Source organism: Opisthocomus hoazin, chromosome 9 (genome assembly GCF_030867145.1).
Source record: "Opisthocomus hoazin isolate bOpiHoa1 chromosome 9, bOpiHoa1.hap1, whole genome shotgun sequence".
Classification (NCBI taxonomy): Eukaryota; Metazoa; Chordata; class Aves; order Opisthocomiformes; family Opisthocomidae; genus Opisthocomus; species Opisthocomus hoazin.
The window spans coordinates 18,983,311-19,007,183 of NC_134422.1; the positions used below are offsets into that span (position 1 = coordinate 18,983,311).

At 60.3% G+C, this 23,873-nt stretch overlaps 2 protein-coding genes across 3 annotated transcripts; one reads left to right on the forward strand and one right to left on the reverse strand.

Moving 5' to 3' along the window:
- Window positions 1–112: 112 nt before the first annotated feature.
- Window positions 113–1,862, forward strand: INHA (inhibin subunit alpha). The gene is made up of 2 exons (XM_009933592.2): window positions 113–386; window positions 1,098–1,862. The coding sequence occupies exons 1-2, from the start codon at window positions 128–130 to the stop codon at window positions 1,829–1,831; spliced, it is 993 nt and encodes a 330-aa protein (XP_009931894.2). The 5' UTR covers window positions 113–127; the 3' UTR covers window positions 1,832–1,862.
- A 1,050-nt stretch (window positions 1,863–2,912) lies between these two features.
- On the reverse strand, window positions 2,913–7,594 carry LOC104328565 (gap junction gamma-1 protein-like). Of its 2 annotated transcripts, none has more exons than XM_075430258.1 (3): window positions 7,522–7,594; window positions 3,970–5,177; window positions 2,913–3,856 (listed from the first exon to the last, which is right to left on the reverse strand). In XM_075430258.1, the coding sequence occupies exons 2-3, from the start codon at window positions 5,150–5,152 to the stop codon at window positions 3,849–3,851; spliced, it is 1,191 nt and encodes a 396-aa protein (XP_075286373.1). In that variant the 5' UTR covers window positions 5,153–5,177; window positions 7,522–7,594; the 3' UTR covers window positions 2,913–3,848. The 2 variants fall into 2 exon arrangements, with proteins under 2 accessions (XP_075286373.1, XP_075286374.1); XM_075430259.1 differs by lacking the exon at window positions 7,522–7,594 and adding an exon at window positions 5,911–6,198.
- Between the last annotated feature and the right edge of the window lie 16,279 nt (window positions 7,595–23,873).

Below are 23,873 nucleotides of genomic sequence, written 5' to 3' on the forward strand. Positions count from 1 at the left end.
TCAGTGTCAGATAGGTCTCAATGCCACCCTGCCCCGGAGGGAGCGCAGCGGGCAGACGGGCTTGGCAGGCAGGCAGGACCCCGAGGCAGAGCCCCTGAGCCTCTGTCCCACAAAGTGCCCCACGGTCATGCTGCTCCTCCTGCACCTGCTGCCAGCCATGCTGCCCACCGCCGCCCTGGCCGGCTGTTCCGGGGCCGGTGCCGACCGGCAGCTCATCCTGGCCAAGGTGCGGGCTCGGGTGCTGGAGCATCTAAGCCCCCCGCTTCTCCAGGAGGAGCCCCAGAAGGAAGCGAGGAGAGTGCACCGGAGAGATGTCCTTGAAAACGCCGAAGTCGAGCCCGAGGAGCTGGAGGACACCTCCCAGGTGATCCTCTTCCCTTCCACAGGTGGGACCGTCCTGGTGGGATGGAGAGGGTGGAAGGGTGAAGCAGGGTGGGGGCTTGGACTGTGGGGATGCAGCAGGGTGGAGGGGCTGCTGTGGGGGTCTGCGGGAGGAGAGAAAGGGGGTACGCCAGGCTGGGGTGCGGGCATGGGCGAGGTGTGGTGGAGAGCCAGGAGGTGGAAAGGCGTGGCAGGCAGGGACGGGCAGAGTAGCCCAGGACACAGGCAGAGAGGGGCAGGCGGCACAAGAGGTTGCTGAGAGGCTGAGGAACGGCTGGGCCAGGCAGGGTGCAGGGAGATGGTGGGGGCTGAGGAGCAGGCAGGGTGGAACAGGTTGGGATGCTGGGCAACGGGGCAGGGTGTGGGAAATGGGATGGGATGAGATGCCAAGGGACAGGGCAGGACGACCAGCTACGGGGCTGGACACTGGGAGATGGGGCAGGACCCTGGGGGACGGGGGCAGCAGTAATCGACTGTAATGGACTGCGGCTGCTGCACAGCACTAGACATCAGCTCCCCTGCACCCTGCCACAGCTGGGCACCCCGCCAGCACCCTGGGGACCCTCCACAGCACCCCACCTCCTGCCTGGCAATAGGACTTAATAAACTTTGCCTCCTGCCTGGCAATAGGACTTAATAAACTTTGCCTTCTGCCTGGCATTGGAGACCCTCCCCGGGTTTGGGCACATGCCCTGAGCATCTTTCCCCCTCTGCAGACGTGCCCTGCGAGCCCACGCAGCCGGACAGGCTCCTGGAGGAAGAAGGGATTTTCACCTACCTCTTCCAGCCCTCGGCGCACACCCTGAGCCGCACGGTGACCTCCGCCCAGCTCTGGTTTTACACTGGCCCCTCGGCCGCCCCCAACCACTCGGCCCCCGACGTGCTGACCCTGTCGCCGCAGGGCCGTGTGCCGGTGACGGCCACGGCAGTGCGGACGCCGGAGCACTGGACGGTGTTTCACTTCGCCCCGGCACTGCTGCCCCAGCTCTCACAGCCACTCTTCGTGCTCCTGGTGCGCTGCCCCGGCTGCCCCTGCTTGGCCGAGGGGGACAAGATGCCCTTCTTGGTGGCCATCACCCGGGCCAAGGGACACGAGAGGGCTCGCCGCTCTGCCGTGCCCTGGTCCCCGGCCGCCCTGAGCCTGCTGCAGCGCCCGTCTGAGGACCTGGCTGCCCACACCAACTGCCGCCGTGCTTCCCTCAACATCTCCTTCGAGGAGCTGGGCTGGGACAAGTGGATCGTGCATCCCAGCAGCTTCGTTTTCCACTACTGTCACGGGAGCTGCGCCGAGGGCCACGGGCTGAGCCACCGGCTGGGCGTGCAGCTCTGCTGCGCCGCCCTGCCCGGCACCATGCGCTCCCTGCGCGTCCGCACCACCTCCGACGGCGGGTACTCCTTCAAGTACGAGACGGTGCCCAACATCCTGGCCCAGGACTGCACCTGTGTCTAGGGCATCCCACAGCCCGGCCCCAGACCGTGATCCCACCCAGGAGGAGTCACTCGCCCAGGGGACCCCCGGCCACGCACCGCAGGGACCAGAGGCACCCGGTGGCGGGATTTGGGCCGTGCCACCCTCCCCTGCGCAAACCCGAGTTTCGGGTTCCCTGGGGTACAGCCATGCTGCCCGTGGCCGTCACCAGCCCTGGAGCAAGCCGGGGCACGGCGAGGCAGGGACAGGCACAGCCTCCGGCAGAGGCACTGACCCCTGCGGAAGCCAACCTGCTGTCTGCAACCAGCTCGGCCCCCGTTTCTCCCCACCTGCCCCCCCCAGCAGTTCCACCCCACCCAGAATAAGACTGGGGTCCTGCTGCAGAGTGCGATGGCCTCTCCGTGCTCTGTGGCAGGGCCAGGCTGCTGTGGCAGGGATGTGCCAGGGCCAGCCCATGCCAGGACCTGGCACCAGTGGCAGGGCTGGCAGCACGCACAGCGCTGCAAGCGAGCCCTCTCCAGGCAGCGCAGCCTGTTGGAAAGCTTTATGGGACGAGCGAAATAAACCTGTTTCCTTTACCACAACAGCCTGGGAACACCAGCTTTCCATCAGAGGCAGCCACGGAGGCGGCGCGTGGTTGTGCAGTGGGATGCGAGCTCCTGGAGCTTTTGGCCAGAGGAGGGAGGGGATGGGTGAGCGCTGCAAGAGGGGTCCAGCTCTGACCCGAGGTCCCAAAGAGGGGACTGGGGTGTGTTGGACAAAACCAGAGTATGGTGTGGCTGGGTTTGATCCAGCCCCGGGGCAGGGGAGCGCAGGGCAGGGCAGCATCCCTTCTGCTCCCAGCTGCAGCGGGATGGGGAGGCGCGGGGAAGCCCCTCACCGGGCCCCTCGCTGGTGACGGGACCACGCGGGAACGCGGCCAGAGCAGTTCCGCTGCGCCAGGCCGATGGAGGCTGCCCCGGCCGCGGCCGCCTCCGCACGGCAGGAACGACTGCGTCACCCCGGGCCGAGCGGGGACGTCCCAGGGCATCTGCGCAGGATTCCCTTCCCACCCCTTCCTCCCAAAGAACCGGATGCAGCAGTTCAGTACAAAACGTCTCCAGCCTTTACTAATATAGATATAAAAAGAAAAAAAAAAAAGTGACAATCATTTCCGAGTAAAAAATGACGCTACAAAAATCCCCGCGTGACCCAGGCTGAGATGATGAGAAATGCCCTGCTGGCTCCTGGCCGAACCTGGCTCGGGGTGCCACGTCCCCCCGCCACAGGACCAGGGTCCGGCCCCGCGCAGGGGGTCCCGGCCCCACGGCCAGAGCAGGAGGGGATGGCTTTGGTCCAAGGGCGGCCGGGCGGGAGCGGGGCGGAGGCAACGGGAAGGACAGCCCCTGCCCTCTGCACAGACATTTCTGAGCAGGCCAGCACTGTGCCTCGCACCCCCGCGCCAGGACGCTGCGCAGCATGACCCCTCTGCCGCACCAGCGCCAGGACCCCCTCTCTCCCCTCCGGTCCCTGCCATCCCCAAGCGTGATGCCAGCCCAGCAGCCTGCCTCACGGTTCAGCCCGGCCAGCCGGACCCCCAGGCTCGGCTCCCCTAAGCCCCCACACCGCGGGGACAATACCGGCATCGCCGGCGTGGTCCACACACGCACAGCACCGGCCGGCGTGGCGGTGGGTGGCAGCAGGCCCAGGAGGGCACGGGGAGGTGCGAGGAGCAGTTGCTGTGGGAAATGGGTGCGGGAGGAGGAAGAGGGGGTGAAATGGGAGACAGGGGAGGGGAGCAGGCCCGGAGGAGGGATTGGGAGCAGAGTTATAAAAATGCCAGGGTGCACACGCTGACGAGTTTATAAAAACATACAAAAATAAGATATTCCCTTTTTGAAAATTAAGTAGGAACGTCCCCTAGAGCCCCCATCCCTGCCGCTGCTGCCCGGGGCAGGGCTGCCTGGCCAGCCCCGAGGGCAGGCACACGTCACCCTCTGTGTCCTGGCAGCATCCCTGCAGCCGCTCAGGCAAACACCGCTGTCGTCCCTGGCGGCACTCACAGCCCTGTGAAGAGCAAGAGGCAGGTTAGCTCCCACCCCGGGGAGAACAGGGGGACTCCCCAGGCTCCCCATGCCCCCAACTCCAGCCAGCCGGATCCATCCTGCTCCCCGTCTCACCTGTGGTCCTGTCGCAGGCGGCCGTCCCCTTCTCGTGGGCGAGGTTGAGGCGGTTCTGCTCGGCGGCGATGCCGTTGGCCTCGGGGCTGCTGCTGCGGGCAGGGCTGGGGGGCCGCAGTGGGGGCTGGAGGTGGAAGGCCACCTCCAGGTGCTCCTGGGCCAGGCGCAGGTGCTCGCGCAGCCGGTCCAGCTCGTGCGCCGGGGGACTCCCGGGCAGGGCGAAGTGCCCTGCCGCCGCTGCCTGGGCCAGGCTCTCCTGGTAGTCCAGCTTGCCAACGGGCAGCGGGGCTTGCGGCGGCTCCTTCTTCAGCGAGTGGTAGGTGGGGGGAGCGCCGGGGGCTTTCCTGGGGTACTGTGGCGCGGGGCTGCTGGCGGCCGGGAGCGGGGGGCTGTCGGGCTGGCTCAGGGCGTCACGGATGCGCCCCACGCCGAGGTGCACGAGCTCGCAGAGGTTGAGGAAGAGGCAGAGCCCGCTGACGGCATACATGATGAGGAGGAAGATGGTCTTCTCGGTGGGGCGGGAGATGAAGCAGTCGACGGTGTGCGGGCAGGGGCTGCGGCTGCAGACGTAGGAGGGGCTCACCTCGAAGCGGTACAGCAGGTACTGCCCGAATAGGAACGCCGTCTCCAGCAGCGAGCGGCACAGCAAGTGCAGGACGTAGGCGCGCATCAGCCCGTCCTGCTTGATGCGGCGCCGGCCGTCGTGCTTCTCTCCACCCTCCGGGCTCTTCTCCTTCTCCACCTCGATCTCCTCAAAGATCATGGGGTCTTCTTCGTTATCGTCTTCCGCCTCCTCATAGTCCCGCCCCGCTCCCCGGCGCACCACCGGCATGCGTGCCCGCCGGGCTGCCGGTGCCCGGCGCCGTGAGGACTCGGGCATGCGGGCGATGCGGTGCATGGCAAAGCCCAGGTAGAGGACCGACGGTGTGGCTACCATGATGATCTGGAAGATCCAGAAGCGGACGTGGGAGAGTGGGGCGAAGGCGTCGTAGCAGACGTTCTCGCAGCCGGGTTGCTGTGTGTTGCAGACGAACTTGCTCTGCTCGTCGTAGTAGATGGACTCGCCCCCCACGGCTGTCAGCACGATGCGGAAGACAATGAGGACGGTCAGCCAGATCTTGCCCACGAAGGTCGAGTGGTTGTTGATCTCCTCCAGGAGCCGCGTCAGGAAGCTCCAGCTCATCCTGGCCAGGCAGTTGGCTCAAACCCTGCAGGGAAGGGGCAGGCAATCAGGCACCGAGCAAATGCACGTGTGCCTCACCGGGCCCCCCCAAACCACCGGCCTCCACCTGAGCCCTGCCCCTCTCCCAGCTCCGACGTCCCTTGCCTTACCCACCAGACCCACAAACACAGCCCTGCACGAGCACCTGCCTCCCCAGCAGCGTGTCCCCTGCCCAGTGACTCCCCCCCGCGCTCCCATCCGCACCCTGCTCTGGCCAGGTGGACGGAGGGGACCCGGGGAAAGGCTGGGATGTCCCCATGCCCCGCGGGACACATCTGGGGGAAGAGTCAGCACAGCCACAGCCCGGGCAAACAAGGCAGCACGGGGCAGCGCCAGCTGGAGAGTGTGAGGGGACAGAACTGCCTCCTGCGCCCTGGTGACGCTGCACCCGTTTGCCACCTGGTCCTGGGCAAGGTCCCCAACTGGCGCCGCACCCTGCGCTGGCACCTGCGCCCTCCCACGGGGGTCTGCGGCCCCCGGAGGAAGGCGACAGGCGGGCAGCACGGCAGGGTGCCGGCAGCCCCTCTGGCCCGCTGCGGCTGCCAGCCCCGAGCCCTGGCCGAGGGGGCTCCCCCGAACAACGCCCACCAGCCACGTCCTCTGCACCCCGCAGAGCTCTCCCTCGAGAGCTGGCAGACACGCAGCGTCGCTCCACCCCACCAAATCTCCTCGCTGTGCCCTCTCTGCCTCCCGCCGGACCCCAACCCCCCAGTCCTTACGAGCTCTCGAAGCCCGCGGTGGCCGGTGCTCAGAGCACCCTGCAGTCCGGCGGCAAGGGCCGGTGGGGGTAAGCGGGGCAGGAGGCGGGAGGGCGACGGCGAAGGGCAGCGTGGGGCAGCCAAGGAATTGCACAAAGTCCCGGCAAAGCAGCTGACACCGGAGGTCACGGAGGAAATTACGAGGACCGTGCTGCAGCTCCCAGCCAAAGGAGAAGACACAAGAGGAGACAGCCCACTGCCACCCCCGGTTTCGTCAGCCTGTGCACGAGCTGATGCAGGGACAGCAGGTGGCAGGGCTGCCTGGGACAAGCGGAGGGGACACGTCCCCACAGAACCCCCAGACTCCCCCACGCCTTGCCTGCCCTCCAGCCAGCTCCTTCCCATCGCCTCGGACCATGTCCCTGCGGATGACGGCCCCTGCCGCACTCACGCCACTGTTGTCCAGAAGAAGAGGATCTTTTCGGCTTACCTCAGCCTGACTCCAGAGCAACCTCCCCTAAACAGCAAAGCCCCTCCCACACAAGCACCCGTGTGCAGGACACCCACCTGCTGATGGCCTCATGCTTGACAGAGCCTGCTGAGCCACGCGAGGTGGCCCGGGCTGGCACCGGGGACCCAAACCCAGCCCATCAGGGCCACCACCCTCCTGTGGTCGAGCACCCTGCAAGGTCTTGCTGCTGCCCCATCTCCTCGGTGTGAAGTCCTCATCCCCCAGGACCCCATGGGAAGGAGGATGCTTTGTGTCTGCCTTCAGCCATTGCCTGGCCGTGGCACACCGCCCTGCGCGAGGGTGACAGGCAACAGGGGACGAGACCCGGGGACCAGGCATGAGGGCAGTCCTGGGAGCTGAAGCCCCGGGAAAGCAAAAGCACACATGAGGGCACGGCTGTGGTGGCCAAGGAGAGGTGACACAGGGATGGAGCACAGCATGGGTCAGCAATCATAGAAAAGAATCATAGAATGGTTTGGGTTGGAAGGGACCTTGAAGATCATCTGGTTCCAACCCCCCTGCCATGAGCAGGGACATCGTCTACCAGACCAGGCTGCTCAGAGCTCCATCCAACCTGGCCTTGAACACTGCCAGGGAGGGGGCAGCCACAGCTTCTCTGGGCAACCTGTGCCAGGAGCGGCAATGGGCACGGCCGAGGCGGCACAGAGCTGCCCACACCCTCTCCGCCCACCCGGAGCAGGGAGCCAGAGCCCAGCTCTCTGCCGAGGGGGGCCAAGCCACCCACCACCTCCTGACCACGCCATGAGTCAGCACCGCGTGCCTTGGCTGGGACCTACACCCCCAGCCCCACTGACCCCAGGTCCCCCCTGCCTGGGTTCCCCAAGCCCCTCTGCCCCAGCCTGCCCTCCCCAGGGACCCCATCTCCCCAACCCACATCAGCTCAGCCCCCCGCCCCCCGCGCCCCAGCACCGGACAACCCACCCGGGGCTCGCCAACCCCTGTCCCACCCACCCCGGCCAGCCCCCGCTGGGACCCCCCTGCCGGCCTGGGGACCCAGCCCCCAACCCCGGCCTTTCCCGGGTCCCCAGTCCCCCCCCGCAGCCCTCCCCCGGTACCCGCCCGCCCCGACCCCGCAGCCCCCCGCTCCCGGCCCCACTCACGGCACGCCGGGCCGAGCGGCTCGGGGGGCGGTGGCGGACAAAGCGGCGGGGCGGTGCGCGCCACCGCCTCCCGCCGAACAAAGGGGCGCGGGACCGCCCCGCCCCGCGCCGCTCCCGCCCGCCGCTGCGCTCCCGCCGCTGCGCTCCCGCCGCCCGTGTGGCGGGAGCGCAGCGGCGGGCGGGAGCGGCCCCGGGGTCCCGGGACGCCGCTCGTTGCTCCAAGCCCTGGGTACGGCAGCAGCTTTGGGGGGCCCCGGCTCGGCCCCGGGGCGTTCGGGGGGAGCAGCGCCTTCCGCAGGAGCACCGCGTCGGAGAGGAGGGAACCGGTGCCCCGGCCGTGAAACTCGCGTACCCGCTAACCTCCTGCCCTCCTAACACCAAATTCTTGCTCTCCTAGCGAAGAGAAAGGGTGGAAGAAAGGAGAGACCTGGTGGCACCAGAGGAGAGGTGGCCGCAGACGTGGCGGGAACATGGAGCAAAATCATAGAATCGTATGGATAACCGGGAATGTAACAGATGTAACATGTAGGGGGTGTTATCACTTCAGGTGGTCAGAATCATCCTACAACCAAAACAAGTCTTGGTTCTTGGTGAATAATTGGGGCAGGATGGTTGCAAGATAAGGGACTCCTGAATAATCCCTTCAGGCGGCTGGGCCTTAGGACAACAGGTACACAAACTACAGAGATAAGGAGGCTGCAGGATAATCTGAAAACCCCGCCGATCACCAAGAGACGCCAAACAAACGTGCGTGACGGACATTACCATATGCTAATGAGCTCTAGGTAAAACTATGATTAGCATTTCTTGCAAATGTAATGAATTTATTCATTAACATAGCATAAATACCTAGTAAGTGTATCCTTTTGGTGCACACGTTTGGAGGAGAGATCCCCCGTGTGCCCAGCACCGTAATAAAGAATACCTGCATAACAGTCTTCTGACTAGTGAGTCTTCAATTCCAGCTTTTCATGGCATCAGTAGAATGGTTTGGGTTGGAAGGGACCTTGAAGATCATCTGGTTCCAACCCCCCTGCCATGAGCAGGGACATCTTCCACTAGATCGGGCTGCTCAGAGCTCCATCCAACCTGGCCTTGGACACTGCCAGGGAGGGGGCAGCCACAGCTTCTCTGGGCAACCTGTGCCAGTGTTTCACCACCCTCACGGTGAAGAATTTCTTCCTGATATCCAATCTAAATCTGCCCTCTTTCAGTTTACAGCCGTTCCCCCTTGTCCTGTCACTACACACCCTTTTGAAAAGTCCCTCTCCATCCTTCCTGTAGGCCCCTGTGACCTCCTGGGTCTCTCTCGGTAATGTTACACGTCGTGGCAGGAGAATCTGACAGCTGAGACAGTCAACAGGTCTGACGCAAGCCTGCTTCTGTGCAGCGAGTGTGCAAGGACCTGATTGTCTCAGTGGCTGGTGGCCCGGTGAAGGCAGTTTCGCTACGGTTGGTAACAAAGCACAGTCCTTCTGGTAATTTGTGAGGCCAGAGGAACACGGTCTGTTTGGCCAGTTGAGCGGCGTGTTGCGAGAACTTCCTTTGTGAAAAGAAGCTTTCTAACGGTGCCTCGTGTTACGCTGTGCAGTTTGAGTCTAAGGTAACAGCAAAGGCCTCGGAAAGCAGGTGAGAAAGTGCCCCCAAGGCTGCGAAAAGTCCCCTTGTAGTCTGTTACTGGGCACAGAAGAAGTACCATCTGGAGACCTGAGAAAAGCTACGGTGAAGAGCAAAAAGAGGAAGAAATGGAGCAAGAGAACTGTTGAGCAACAGGATCCCATACCTGACAACCTGGGCAAGTAACACCGATCCAGCCTCGCAGTGCGTGAAGTTCTGCGTCAGGCAGAGGCCTCAGGCGAAGACCCTGCTTAGAGAGTCAGACATCTTAGCAGAAGGTTTCACCACTGAGTGACTTTTCTCGCTACGCGCACCAGCTGAAAGCAGCTGTGAGCCTGCTCCTGGCTTCAAGGACCCTGACTGTTACGGACCCTCAGACACGACTGCGTTGTCCAGGGCTGTGCAGAGCCGGATCAGCGTGTACGTGTCTGGGTGTTTCCACCTCAGATTACGCGTGTTTCACCTCTTCAGCCACTGGGAAAATCCCTGTTGCGTGGCACTACAGTTTGCCTCGTTACTCTCGGCAAGAGGCTCTGCGGTTTCTCTGGCAAACGCTGCGGCAAACACTTGCACCAGTCGGTGCTCATGGTCAGTCAGCACGTTCAGTCTCTGCGCTGGCTGGCAGTGAGTGCCTCACCCTGCTGCCGGGGTCACCCCAGTCTCTGAGGTCCCTGTGTGTTCTTCAGGCTGCCAGTCATTATTAGCATGCCCAGAAGTTTCACCAGTCCTACCCAGGTATTAGGGCAGGTGGCAGATACAGAACAGGAAGGTGGTTCTCACCCCAAAGAACTGAGAATCGAAGGAAGCAAGGAGTGAAATGGTGCTTGCAAGAAAGCAGCATGTTCCTGGCAGAAGTTAGGTTTCAGAGCTTCTGGAGGCAAGCGCTGACTTTTCAAAAGCAAGGGAGAAGAGACGGAAGAGCAGCATGGACACACAAGGCCCCAAAGGTGGCAAAAGCAGCTTGTGCGGCCAGAGGAGGCCGTGCCTGGGCCCTCCTCTCCCACTGGGGGCAGGGAACGGTCCCCGGGGGTGCCCCGGCGAGCCCCGAAGAGGAGGGCCGGCAGCCATGGGGCCACTTCACCACCCAACAAGAGGCCGTCCCGCCAGCGGCAGAAACCAGCTGGCAAAAGCTGGGCCGGGCCAGCAGCTAGGGCGCCTACCCTAGGTACTTGCCCATGCTGTCCCACACACCCAGATACTCACAGCTATCTGGCCCCGGCGCAGTTCTCTGCACGATGTTCTTAACTACTTGTTTAACCCTAAACAAGACCCAAAACCCATTCAGGAGGTAGAACAAAAGGAGAGTGCTGGTCTGAGCATCCCACGGGTACTCGAAGTTCTCAAAAGCTGTAAGAACTAGCCTGAAGGAGAGAGGGGGGGTGAAAGAGTGGGGGAAGGTATCCCCTCTGGTTTTCCCCACAGAGTGGGTTCGATTATTAACAAATTCTAAGACATAGGATCCGAGGTACGGAAATGACCACAGTGCCGCATGCAAACACAAGCCTAATCTCATGCACAGTGATGTTATCATGTCATAAGTTGATATCATACAGTACAGCCAAATCGTCATCCTAATCCTTTTCCCCGAGGTAATGAACATCACCACAGGGAACACATAAAGTAAGTACGGGTTCAAATACCACAGCCATTTGATCAAAGACAGAAACATTTTTTACCGGCGAGTATTTAACTAACACAATAAATGCGTATAACAAGCCAGCTTCTGCCCGGACTCCAGCTGAGCAGGTTGCGAGGTCTGGAGTTCTGAGCGAGGCCTTGGTGCTGCTGCCGTGCTTGGTGAGTTGTTTCTTGCAGCTCTCCGTGCCCGAGCCCAGAGCCCTTGGAGGATTGTCTGCGGCCCTGCCAGCTTCAGGCAGCCGCGGCACCCAGGAGCCGCGCTCACAGCAGCAGAGGTGAGCTGGGCAGGGAAACCTCCTCACCCTGGGCAGCTGGGAGGTTTTCCTTCAGGAGGGTCCTGGGCACTTCTTCCAGCCCTGCCCTGGTCAGCCAGTGATCGTGGCCTCTCTTCCTCTTCTAGCACAACACCCGCTGCTGCTGTGCCCGTGAGAGGGAGCAGTTTGTCATCCCCAGCTCCCCCCAGCCCACTGCAGTGCGTAGGAGCATGGCCACGGAGCTGGACGACCACTGTCCCGTCTGCCTGGACAGCTGGGAGGAGGCCAGCTACGTGATGCCATGCCTCCACAAATTCTGCTAGGTGTGCATCGTGCGCTGGACTGAGACTCGCACGCCCACGTGCACCCTCTGCAGGAGGATGGTCACCTCCATCTTGCACTCGGTGCAGGCGGATGACAACTTTGCAGAGCACGTCATCTCACCGCCTGCAGCAGCGTCCACGGCCGCCCACCCGACCAGAGGAGCTCCTGGTTGCCCAGCTGCCCACCATCTCCATCGCCCTGCGGCATCCCAGCCATCAGCTGCGGGGTCAGTGCCCAGGGCTCCTGTGGGCAGCCTCCATCCCCACCTCTGGGCACGGCTCTTCTGAGAGGACCCATTTCTGCTCCATCCACTGCTGCCACGGCTGCGACGGGGGCTGCAGTGGATCTTCGGCGACAACCACTGGGAAGCCACGCAGAGCCTGGTCCTGTCCAGCCTGCACCTGTTTGGCCTGGACGAGGAGAGCCTGGCCCAGCGGCTGTGGCGTGTCCTGGGCAGGTACACGAGGAGATTTGTGCGGTGGCTGATTGATGCCGTGGTGCAGCAGTGCTGCGGGGAGGCCCGACGGCGTCTGGCCCTGGGGCAGGCTCGTGCTGCTGATGAGTGGGAGGGCAGCCCCGCAGCTGCCCCCGGCCCCGCCGCCTCCCGAGGGGGCTCTCCAGCCCCTGGTGCAGCCCCCTCCAGCAGCCCTGACAGGTTGGAGGCAGAAGAGCTCCCCGGCACCTCACCGGCCGCCCTTGCTGGGGGTCCCACCAGCCACCCCTCTGCTCCCACTGCCATCGCTGTGGAGCCACGAGAGCCCCAGGAGGAGCCAGGGGAGGCCATGCCCGGGCCCTCCTTTCCCGGCAGGGGCAGGGAATGGTCCCCGGGGGTGCCCCGTCGAGCCCCAAAGAGGAGGGCTGGCAGCCTTGGGGCCACTTCACCGCCCAAAAAGAGGCCGTCCTGCCGGTGGCAGAAACCAGCTGGCAAAAGCTGGGCCGGGCCAGCAGCCGGGGCGCCTGCCAGCCACCAAGGGGACCAGCAGAGCGAGCGGGGTCATTAGTCTCACTGTAGTCAGCAAGTACTACACTAAAGGTCTGAAAGCAGCAGAAATAGCCTTGGCAGTTCTTATAAAGCCATTGGTGTGGCTGCCCCCGCCTGCGCCGGTTTCTCAGGTGGCCAGAAATGGCAACCCAGCAGACTCACTCAGTGCATCCTCTCCCCAAGGGCGGAAGCGAGAATGACTCTGGTCATCCTCTTGCCTCTTTTAGCAATGGGCTGCAGCATTTGGCACTCGCTCGTCTTTGGTAGCTCCCCCAAGCTCCACAGCCTTGCCAAGATGACAGAGAGCGGCCTCGCAGTGACATCATCCAGCTTGCTCAGCACCCTCAGAGAAATCCCATCAGGGTCGATGGACTTGTAGCGGGCAAGGTTTGCTTGGACACCCCTGAGCTGACCATGTACTGCAGTTCCCCTGCCGGTGGGCTAAAACACCTGCCAGCAGTGTCAGTGGCAGCTCTTGTGAGAGCTGCCTCCCACCTAGCTCTTCCTGGAATAAGCCACCGCATTCTCTCCTGAGGTCCAGGGCCAAGTCCAGGGGGACCATCCGCTCCCTGCTCCTGCTTGCCATGCCATTTCTGAGACAAGCCAGAATGCTGTTGGCCTTCTTGGCCATCTGGGTGTCCCTGACATCCTCCAGAAATCCCCCTGGTGGCCTTTCCCTCACAGCAGGTGCCACGGAGGTTGACGTCCCCCAGCAGAACCAGTGCCAGTGAGCTGAAACTCAGCCACACCAGGAACACTGTAGTTCTGTGTCCTTGCATGATGCTCTGGCTGAAATGCACAAACCAGGAGTACAAGACAGGGCCAGCAGATTGAACATGACTCTTTGTTTCCTCCAAACATCTTAAAACAAATCAAGGTTGCTTTCTTGTCATTTGGTTCAAGGCTTTTTTGCCCTTAGGACTCTAGAAATGAAGCCTGATGGGTCAGAAACTGCCTCTTTGGAAAGTGAATGTCTCCAGCATAAACGCCTTTGTGATCAGTTTAAACCTACTTGGTCTTGGGCCAGCAAGGCCAATCAGGGTGCCAGCATTCGTACCACGGTCATGTACAGCAATTGTACTCCTCCTGGCTTTCATTTTGTGAGACTCTGTCTTGCTGAGTGACATGGAGCCAAACAGACACTGTTTCTGCTGTGCCAAGGGCGTCAGCAGAACAGCCAATGTTTTTGGATGGCTCTTGTCACTCAAGGCTACTTGAAGGGGACTCTGACGGGAGGTGGTGCAGCCTAGGCTGTGCTAGCAAGCAGGGGTTTGTAAGCTGGCTGTAGCACACCTTCCGGCTGAGCACTACGTACCAGCCAGATTTCAAGGTTCAGCAGGCAATTCAGCTTGGGCACAAAGCATCCTTACAGAGCTGTGAAAGGCTGAAATGCAAACAGATGAACAGGTTGTTCCCTCCACCTGCCAACCTTGGGGAGAAATAAAACCGGCTTCTATGTAACAGCAAACTCTCCCAGCCCGAAGGGACCTCCCCTCCCTCCCAAAGCCCTGGAGGACAGTCTTGTGTAAGAGATTGCACTGCACACTCCAGTGTCCATCTTCAGCCAGCGTGTTGCGTGTTTCTGATCGCCAGCTTGGCATCAGGATTCCTGTGCTCACGGTAGCCGGTGCACATACCAGGTGCCTGTGAAACACCATGGCCGAGGCTGCTGTCACCAAACTGCGCTCTGCAGAGTCCATCGAGTCCATGGACGGACTTGCCCGTTTGACTGGCTGTTTCACATTTAGGGAGGGTCGCTACTGAACACTGCGGGCAAAGCCTTTTCTGACATGAGCTGAAGCAGGGATATGTCATCTGCCCCTTTCCATCACAGCTTCGCTGGCTCTGTTTGCACTGTAGCGAGGGATGGCAGAACATGCGCGGATAGCAGCTTTGCCTGTGATTTCACATGGCTGCCGGTAAACATGAAACACGGATAAAGCGGAGGGTTGATTCTCTTGGGATTTAGTAGTGCGCCTTTCCTTCTTTACTCCCAGCCAATTGGTTGGTGCTCTACACCTGTGTTGCTAGGCCCCCAGCTGCAAGTTTCAGAGATCGTTCCGAGTGCTGGGGACAGTGCCGGGCTGGGAGCAGAGAGGCCTGCCTACTCCTCCTGCCCACAGCAGCCTGTCAGCTAAGGATCTGGATTTCAGCTGTGTGCAGTTCTGTCCTCTCTAGGGGGAGGTCTCCAGAGATCTGCAAAACACAATGTGAATTAACTGAACAATATTATTTCAACTCGAACAAAGAAGGAAATTCAATCAGCAGCAGCGAGAAGAAGAAATCACAGTCATCCACCAATTGTTTGTCGGAAGACAGTTTCAGCGAAGGGGAAAATGAAGTTCGAATCATAGAATCATAGAATGGTTTGGGTTGGAAGGGACCTTGAAGATCATCTGGTTCCAACCCCCCTGCCATGAGCAGGGACATCTTCCACTAGATCGGGCTGCTCAGAGCTCCATCCAACCTGGCCTTGGACACTGCCAGGGAGGGGGCAGCCACAGCTTCTCTGGGCAACCTGTGCCAGTGTTTCACCACCCTCATGCTGAAGAATTTCTTCCTGATATCCAATCTAAATCTGCCCTCTTTCAGTTTACAGCCGTTCCCCCTTGTCCTGTCACTACACACCCTTTTGAAAAGTCCCTCTCCATCCTTCCTGTAGGCCCCTGTGACCTCCTGGGTCTCTCTCGGTAATGTTACACGTCGTGGCAGGAGAATCTGACAGCTGAGACAGTCAACAGGTCTGACGCAAGCCTGCTTCTGTGCAGCGAGTGTGCAAGGACCTGATTGTCTCAGTGGCTGGTGGCCCGGTGAAGGCAGTTTCGCTACGGTTGGTAACAAAGCACAGTCCTTCTGGTAATTTGTGAGGCCAGAGGAACACGGTCTGTTTGGCCAGTTGAGCGGCGTGTTGCGAGAACTTCCTTTGTGAAAAGAAGCTTTCTAACGGTGCCTCGTGTTACGCTGTGCAGTTTGAGTCTAAGGTAACAGCAAAGGCCTCGGAAAGCAGGTGAGAAAGTGCCCCCAAGGCTGCGAAAAGTCCCCTTGTAGTCTGTTACTGGGCACAGAAGAAGTACCATCTGGAGACCTGAGAAAAGCTACGGTGAAGAGCAAAAAGAGGAAGAAATGGAGCAAGAGAACTGTTGAGCAACAGGATCCCATACCTGACAACCTGGGCAAGTAACACCGATCCAGCCTCGCAGTGCGTGAAGTTCTGCGTCAGGCAGAGGCCTCAGGCGAAGACCCTGCTTAGAGAGTCAGACATCTTAGCAGAAGGTTTCACCACTGAGTGACTTTTCTCGCTACGCGCACCAGCTGAAAGCAGCTGTGAGCCTGCTCCTGGCTTCAAGGACCCTGACTGTTACGGACCCTCAGACACGACTGCGTTGTCCAGGGCTGTGCAGAGCCGGATCAGCGTGTACGTGTCTGGGTGTTTCCACCTCAGATTACGCGTGTTTCACCTCTTCAGCCACTGGGAAAATCCCTGTTGCGTGGCACTACAGTTTGCCTCGTTACTCTCGGCAAGAGGCTCTGCGGTTTCTCTGGCAAACGCTGCGGCAAACACTTGCACCAGTCGGTGCTCATGGTCAGTCAGCACGTTCAGTCTCTGCGCTGGCTGGCAGTGAGTGCCTCACCCTGCTGCCGGGGTCACCCCAGTCTCTGAGGTCCCTGTGTGTTCTTCAGGCTGCCAGTCATTATTAGCATGCCCAGAAGTTTCACCAGTCCTACCCAGGTATTAGGGCAGGTGGCAGATACAGAACAGGAAGGTGGTTCTCACCCCAAAGAACTGAGAATCGAAGGAAGCAAGGAGTGAAATGGTGCTTGCAAGAAAGCAGCATGTTCCTGGCAGAAGTTAGGTTTCAGAGCTTCTGGAGGCAAGCGCTGACTTTTCAAAAGCAAGGGAGAAGAGACGGAAGAGCAGCATGGACACACAAGGCCCCAAAGGTGGCAAAAGCAGCTTGTGCGGCCAGAGGAGGCCGTGCCTGGGCCCTCCTCTCCCACTGGGGGCAGGGAACGGTCCCCGGGGGTGCCCCGGCGAGCCCCGAAGAGGAGGGCCGGCAGCCATGGGGCCACTTCACCACCCAACAAGAGGCCGTCCCGCCAGCGGCAGAAACCAGCTGGCAAAAGCTGGGCCGGGCCAGCAGCTAGGGCGCCTACCCTAGGTACTTGCCCATGCTGTCCCACACACCCAGATACTCACAGCTATCTGGCCCCGGCGCAGTTCTCTGCACGATGTTCTTAACTACTTGTTTAACCCTAAACAAGACCCAAAACCCATTCAGGAGGTAGAACAAAAGGAGAGTGCTGGTCTGAGCATCCCACGGGTACTCGAAGTTCTCAAAAGCTGTAAGAACTAGCCTGAAGGAGAGAGGGGGGGTGAAAGAGTGGGGGAAGGTATCCCCTCTGGTTTTCCCCACAGAGTGGGTTCGATTATTAACAAATTCTAAGACATAGGATCCGAGGTACGGAAATGACCACAGTGCCGCATGCAAACACAAGCCTAATCTCATGCACAGTGATGTTATCATGTCATAAGTCGATATCATACAGTACAGCCAAATCGTCATCCTAATCCTTTCCCCGAGGTAATGAACATCACCACAGGGAACACATAAAGTAAGTACGGGTTCAAATACCACAGCCATTTGATCAAAGACAGAAACATTTTTTACCGGCGAGTATTTAACTAACACAATAAATGCGTATAACAACATTTAACAAAAGCTAGGAAAATTGTTTTAACATCCACTGCTCAGTCCTGCCGTTATCCCCGCCCCATGTTGGGCTCCAAATTTAATGTTATGGTTTGCCTGCGGCCAGCAACAAAAGCGCCACGCGGCCGCCCCTCCCCCTGCTTGGGTGCGGAGGAGAATGGAAAGAAACAGGCAGAAACCGGTGGGTCGGGATAAGGGCAGTTTAGCAGAACAGCAATCAAAGGGAACAGTAACAACAATGATACAGATAAGGAGAAAACACAACACAAACCGCACAACACAGAGAGCCGCTCTCCCGGACCACCGCCACGCGCTCCCGACCCGTGAGTGAGTTCCCGCCCCCCAGCTCCCTCCCACCGGAACCCAGCATGACGGCACATGGTATGGAATACCCTGTTCTGTTTGGCCAGGTGGGGTGAGCCGCCCAGCTGTGCCCCTTCCTGGATTCCGGTGAAAATTTACCCTGTCCTGGCCAAACCCAGGACAGCTGGCTGTGCTGAACCGGGGGGGAGGTGTGCAGAGGGCAGTACTCCAGGCGGAGGCCTGTGAGGCTGGGTGCCAGCAGATGAGCAGCCTCAGAGAGAGGGGAGGAAGAGGCAAGACTTTGAGCTCATGATGGTGGTTAGGAGAGCTGTTAGTGGGGCAGACATGTAGCAGGATTGCAGCAGGGCAGCACAGCCTGGAGGGGCTGTTAATCAAGTGGAGCAGACACTGGTAATGCAGAGGGGAGGGACTTTAATTCATCAGCAATCAAATCAAGGTAGAATAGTGAGAAATAAATCCAGATCTTAAAACACCTTCCCCGCAACCCTCCCCTCTTTCCAGGCTCAGCTTCACTCCTGTTTCTCTCCCTCCTCCACCCGAGCGGCGCAGGGGGACAGGGAATGGGGGTTACGGTCAGTTCATCACATGCTGTCTCTGCCGCTCCTTCCTCCTCAGGGGGAAGACTCCTCACACTCTGCCCCTGCTTCAGCGTGAAGGTTGTTCTCACAGGAGACAGTTCTCCACAAACTTCTCCAACGTGAGTCCTTCCCATGGGCTGCAGCTCTTCACAAACTGCCCCCAGCGTGGGTCCCTTCCACGGGGTGAAGTCTTTGAGGAGCAGGCTGTTCCAGCCTGGGTCCCCCACGGGGTGACAAGCCCTGCCAGAAAACCTGCTCCGGCGTGGGCTGCTCTCTCCTCGGGTCTGCAGGTCCTGGCAGGAGCCTGCTCCAGCGCAGGGCTCCCCACAAGGTCACAGCTTCCTTCAGGCATCCACCTGCTCCGGTGTGGGGTCCCTTCCACAGGCTGCAGGTGGAGATCTGCTCCACTGTGGACCTCCATGGACTACAGGGGAACAACCTGCCTCACCATGGTCTTCATCACGAGTTGCAAGGGAAGGCTCTCTCCTCCGACATCCTTCCTGTAGGCCCCTTCAGGCTGGTATAAGGTCACCCCAGAGCCTTCTTTTCTCCAGGCTGAACAGCCCCAACTCCCTCAGCCTGACCTCGTAGGAGAGGTACTCCAGCCCTCTGATCATATTCATGGCGCTCCTCTGGACCCGCTCCAACACATCCACATTCTTCTTATGTTGGGGGCTCCAGAGCTGGACGCAGTACTCAACATGGGCTCTCATGAGAGTATTGCATGCAAAATGTGCCTGTGTGGTGGCTTCAAATCTTTTGAAGCTGGTGCTGCTTCTCATGCCCCAGGGCAGGTCCCTGCACCAGGACCAGGGCTGAGAACGCAGCACCTTCAGATGTGTCCTTGGAGAGCCACCACTGGTCATGCTGGGCAGCAGCACTGCTCTCCCAAGGCAGGAGCAATGGCAGCGGTGGCCTTGAGCCACCACCTCGGAGCCGTGGGCTGTCCCAGCCACTCACTTTCTGCACTGCTAAAATTGGCTCTGGGGATTTTGTCATGGCTGAGCACCCGCGCTGGGCCAGCTATGCCTGCGACATCCCGGGCAGAGCACCCTGTCCTTGTGCCCTTGGGTGGGGACAGGGAGGGACGCCGGGCTGCCTTGTGCAACCTGAAAAACTGGGGGGAAGCTGGTGCCTGCATAAGCTCGTGAAACACTGCATCTCCCCACCGAAACACGTGCTCCCTCCCCCCACAGGGTTTCCACCAGCAAGCACTGGTCGGTGCAGCACCTCTGCCCACCCCTCTCAGCAGCGCGGGGGGCCAGCTGCAGGAGGGTCAAGGCCAGGCGGCCAGGTCAAGGAGCGGGGTGGGAAGCGTGGCCGCTGCATCCGGTGTAGGGTTTTGGTTATTCTGGGCCCGCTGAGTAATGGCAGCCCTGCTGCTTCCCCTGCCGCTTCCCTAAATCAGCCAGAGCCACCGCGGTGCTGCCCGGCGCCTGCACAGCCCGGGCACAGGCTCTGTGCTCCCGTGCGGGAGGGTGACTGGAACCCCCCGGGAGCGGCGTGCTGCACCCCGGCATGGGCATGGGTGTGTGCACAGGAGGAAGGGGGAAAGGGCCCCACTTCGGGCTCTCTTGCTCAATCCTTCCTTTCCTGCTGCTCCAAGATGGGTCCTTCCAAGGAGACAGCTTCAGCTGTACGGGGGGAAGGCTGCAGCAGAAGGATGGGGATTTGACCTGGCCACTAAGAAACACTTTCCATTGACTCTTCCCCTCCTAGCACATGACTGTGGCATTAACATTTCTAGAATGGCAAACATCTGTTGCAGATCCAGCAGGATCTAGGAGCAACCCCTGGGCACAGTCTCCACCCCAGGCCAGGAGCCACAGGCAGAGGTGGGTGCTGGGAGGCAGCGAGCCGAGCACAGAAATCCAAGCTTTTGGAAGGATGCAGGGAAGCGTTCAGGGCCGGGGAGGGGGCCAGCGGCTGCAGCCTATCATGGAGAGGTGGGACTCAGTTGTGCAGAGCAGGGGACTGCCAGCACGAGGGTGACATCCCGGCGGGCTGGGGAGGATCTGCTGGGGACGGCAAGCAGCACACAGCCTATGTTGAACCTCCTGCTCTTGCCAGGCGGTTAAAGTGGCTTGGGGATTTCTTTCCCCACAGTCACCACTAGCTTTCAAGCGCTCGCAGGTCTCACCTCCAGCCTGGCTTCACCCCCAGGCAGCTGAGCAGCTTGCCAGGGGTAAGGGACTTCTGTGACCTGTTGACTCTGGTGCTCAGCACGTTAAGAGCAAGTCCCCATAGCACCGGCCTCACATTAATACTGGGAAGCATGACCCGCTGAGGCACTGCGAACCAAGGCCATCACACCCGGAACGAAGCTGCTACAGCGGCAGCATTTTTGCGCAGCACAGCTCAGCCCAGGCCTGGGCTGTGGGGCAGAGCTTGCCTTGGGAGAGGCCAGGCTCTGAGGCCAGTGTCGGACATCCCTGTGGATGGGCGTTACCGTGCTTGCCAGCGTCCAGCCACGGGCGTCAGAGCCCTCGCGCTTCCCCCACGACGGTGCCCTGCGTGTCCCCGGGCTCTACCCGCAGCTGGAGCTTGCAACACCCAAGCGCCTGCAGAGGCATCACCCTTTTGGTCTGAGGCAGAAGGCCAACCCACAACAGCTGGGAAAGGAAGGCAGTGGGCGAAGGGTATTGCCCACCCTCACCCCTTCCACCGTCAGCTGAGGATGACGGAGCCGGGGCCCATCACGGGCAGGAAGGATGTGCAAGACCAGCAGCTTTGTGGAGTCCGGCTCAGAGACAAGCTTTGAGGAGGAAGCAGGGGCACTGTCACCAACCACAAAACCCAGGATCAGCCCCAAACCACGAAGTCTGTGCAGCACCGCCCAGAGCTGCAGCAAGTGTGTGAAGCATGGTGGGGTGGCTGCATGGCCCGGCACGAGCGAGAGGTTCCGGTAATCAAGGAGATAGTGACTCAGGGGGAGTGTAAGCGCAGGGGGGAGTACATCCGCTTCTGGGACAAGCACTGCAGCTCAGGAGGGACGTGGCAAGAGCTCCTGCAAGCCATCCCTCCTCGCTGCTCAGCCACAGCGCCGCGATGGAGGCACTCTCCGGGACTCCACTGCCGGACCCTGCCTCGGCTGCCAGGCTCAGGGTGCTGGGGTGAGCATGGGGCCCAGCACCACTCTTGACAGCAGCCTCACCTCCTGCTCTGATCGATCGGGCAGGACGGGCTGGGCCCTGCCATGGCTGCCTCCGCTTCTGGGGCCGGCAGCAGAGCGGCAGATGGCAGGGCCGGCGTCCTGGGCGTGTTTGCTGTGGGGCGGTGTGGACCCTGCCCGGCTGGGTGAGGAAGGGGAGAGGAAGCCAGCTCCACCCTCCCTGAGCAGCGCGCGTCCTCGGCAGCAAACACCGTCTTCCCCAGTTAAACAACCGGTCAGGCACTGGGACAGGGAGCAGACAGTGCCATTAGCCACTGTTTGTCTTGACACAGGACAGCTCCCAACCAGCTTAACAACCGTCTGATAACAGGCAGAGGCACGCTCCGTGGCAGGAGCAGAGGGGCAATGACCATGCCCTCTAACACGGGCCAAGAGAAGGCTGGGATGGCTTCAAAATGAAGTCCTCTTCCCTTTCCCAGTGCCCAGCGACAGGACCAGGGGCAACGGGCACGAGAAGCTTAGGAAGTTCCGTCTGAACATGAGGAAGAACTTCTTCCCTCTGAGGGTGACGGAGCACTGGAACAGGCTGCCCAGGGAGATTGTGGAGTCTCCTTCTCCGGAGATATTCAAGACCTGCCTGGACAAGGTCCTGTGCAGCCTGCTGTAGGTGACCCTGCTTCAGCAGGGGGGTTGGACTAGATGACCCACAGAGGTCCCTTCCACATTCTGTGATTCTGTGGTTCCCCCCTTGCTTGATAACACAGCACGGCGGGGATACAGGGCAGAGCCCCTGCTCACCTCCCTCCTGCTCAGGGCCTCCTTCCCTGTTCCCGGGTGCTGAGTTGTGCCAGCACCCCGGTACCCTGTGTGGCACTCAAACCAGTCCTGCGCCGTGCTGGAGGGCAGCCCCCGGGGAAGGGGCTGGCACGGCCCCTGGCCATTGCTCCGCAAGCGGGGTGAGGAGCGCTGGCACACGCAGGAGAGATGAAGCTGGCCAGACAGGTCTGCGAGCTGCGGGGAGCGTGTGCCCTTCGCTGCTACATCTCCAGTCCCCTGGAGACAAGGCCGGCAGGGATATTCTGCTGGAAGGAAATGACCAGTCCCTCCAGTCACCCAGTTTGATTAGAAACAAGGCTTCGTTAGTTAGACACAGTGCAAGGGGGCTGACAGCTCACCCACAGGCTACGTATGCTCAAGGCAGTACTGCTTTAAAGGGCAGAGACACAGAGTAGGGAGCACTGAAACAGCCAAACCTGTGATCGAGGCATCATTTTCATGGATGAGATGAACAGCGAAGGGAGGCAGGGCTGGTACGCGCCTGTGGAAAAGCGGTGGTAGCTCCAGGCTCACGGCAATGAAGCCTGTGCCCACGGCTACCTGCAGCCTGTCTCCAGAGCTCTGTGGCCACCCCAGGGCCTGGCCTCCCTCCAGCTACACACCCCTCGAGAAGAGCCTGCTCCAGGCAGATGCGGGCAGGGAAACGCTGAGATTCAGACCAGCCTTGCTCCATGCTAGCAGCTGAGCGCTGGAGCCAAGCGCACCCAGAGAAGGAGAGGGGAAGAAGGAGGAAAATGGAGAGTGTCTAAGAGCACAGCTGGGGGACTGCATGCTCCAAGCTGTGGCAGGCAGAAGACATCTGCAGCTGGTTCAGCGGATGTCACACCTTCCTGCAAACCCTGGCTGTCCTGCACAGCCATCAGCTGGGGCTGCCTGCAGCGCTGGCAGGGAAGCCCTTGCACACACCCAGCTGATGCAATGAGGCCAGTTAATCCCATCACCGCGTCTAGCGTTTAGCGTAGTGCGAGGAGCGCCACAGCAAAGCATTCGTGATCACGGCGTCACCACAAAGGGGTTAATCTGGTAACAACCAGGAGAAAACCCTAAGGGAAAACAAAGCGAGTGGAAAACACCGCACTACACCTCCGGTCTCCGTGGTACGTAGCAACTATATTGGGCACTTGTGATCATGACGCGTTGCATACCAAATTGAGACAAATCTACTGGACTTGACTCCAGGTGGACGGGCCACCTTTACTTAACCCGGAAAAGGAACATGTATAAATCTTATATATGTTCGAAGTGTTTCACGAAGAGGCAGGAGACGGGTTGTGGCAGCGCATGTGAGCTTCTCTGTCAGCGGCAGGAGGAATGCAGAAGAGCAGGGAGCTGTTAACAGGACTGAGAGGCTACTGCTGAGCTGAGGGCACAGTCCTGCAGAGACATGGCAAGGAGGAGAGGCGAATGGGTAGTCACTTCTGCAGTAAGAACCGGGAAGAGCTTGAGAAGAGCTATGGACAGGCACACAGCTGAAGCCGTTGGTTCTGGCAGTCCACACTTTGTCAGGACCCTCAGCACATACTCAGACACGGGCGTGGCAGAGCAGAGGTGCAGCTTGGCTAAGGTGGAAAAAGCAAGCTCCAGAGATGGGCTTTCTCAGGCGATCAGCTCACGCAGAAGAGACATCAACTAACTGGTCCAACAACTCTAATTTTGACTTGCCCTTTGTGAAAAACGCAGCTATAGAAGGTGAAGACAGAACTTACACAAGCTCCTTAAATGGTAAGATAAAGACAGAAAACACTTACTGGTCTTTACTGGCTCAGCTCTCAGACTCCTTCCCCTGGACAAAGTGCTAGGTGCTGGCAGTGCTTCCAGTGAGCTCACTCCCGCTTGCGATCTGAGATTGTTCCAAAGGAATGGAGGGCAGCAGCCATATGCCCATTTAGGAAGAGGGGAGAAAGTGGAATGCATTGTGACATCTGCCTCCAGACAGCATAGATCTTGTCAGTTAAGTCTGTAGCGGGCTAGATA

Excerpts from the sequence above, each read along its gene's own strand:
- INHA (XM_009933592.2), top strand. The coding sequence starts at position 128 with ATGCTGCTCCTCCTGCACCTGCTGCCAGCCATGCTGCCCACCGCCGCC. Across the intron at positions 387-1,097 it reads GATCCTCTTCCCTTCCACAG|ACGTGCCCTGCGAGCCCACG; the intron begins GTGGGACCGTCC and ends CCCCCTCTGCAG.
- LOC104328565 (XM_075430258.1), bottom strand. The coding sequence starts at position 5,152 with ATGAGCTGGAGCTTCCTGACGCGGCTCCTGGAGGAGATCAACAACCAC.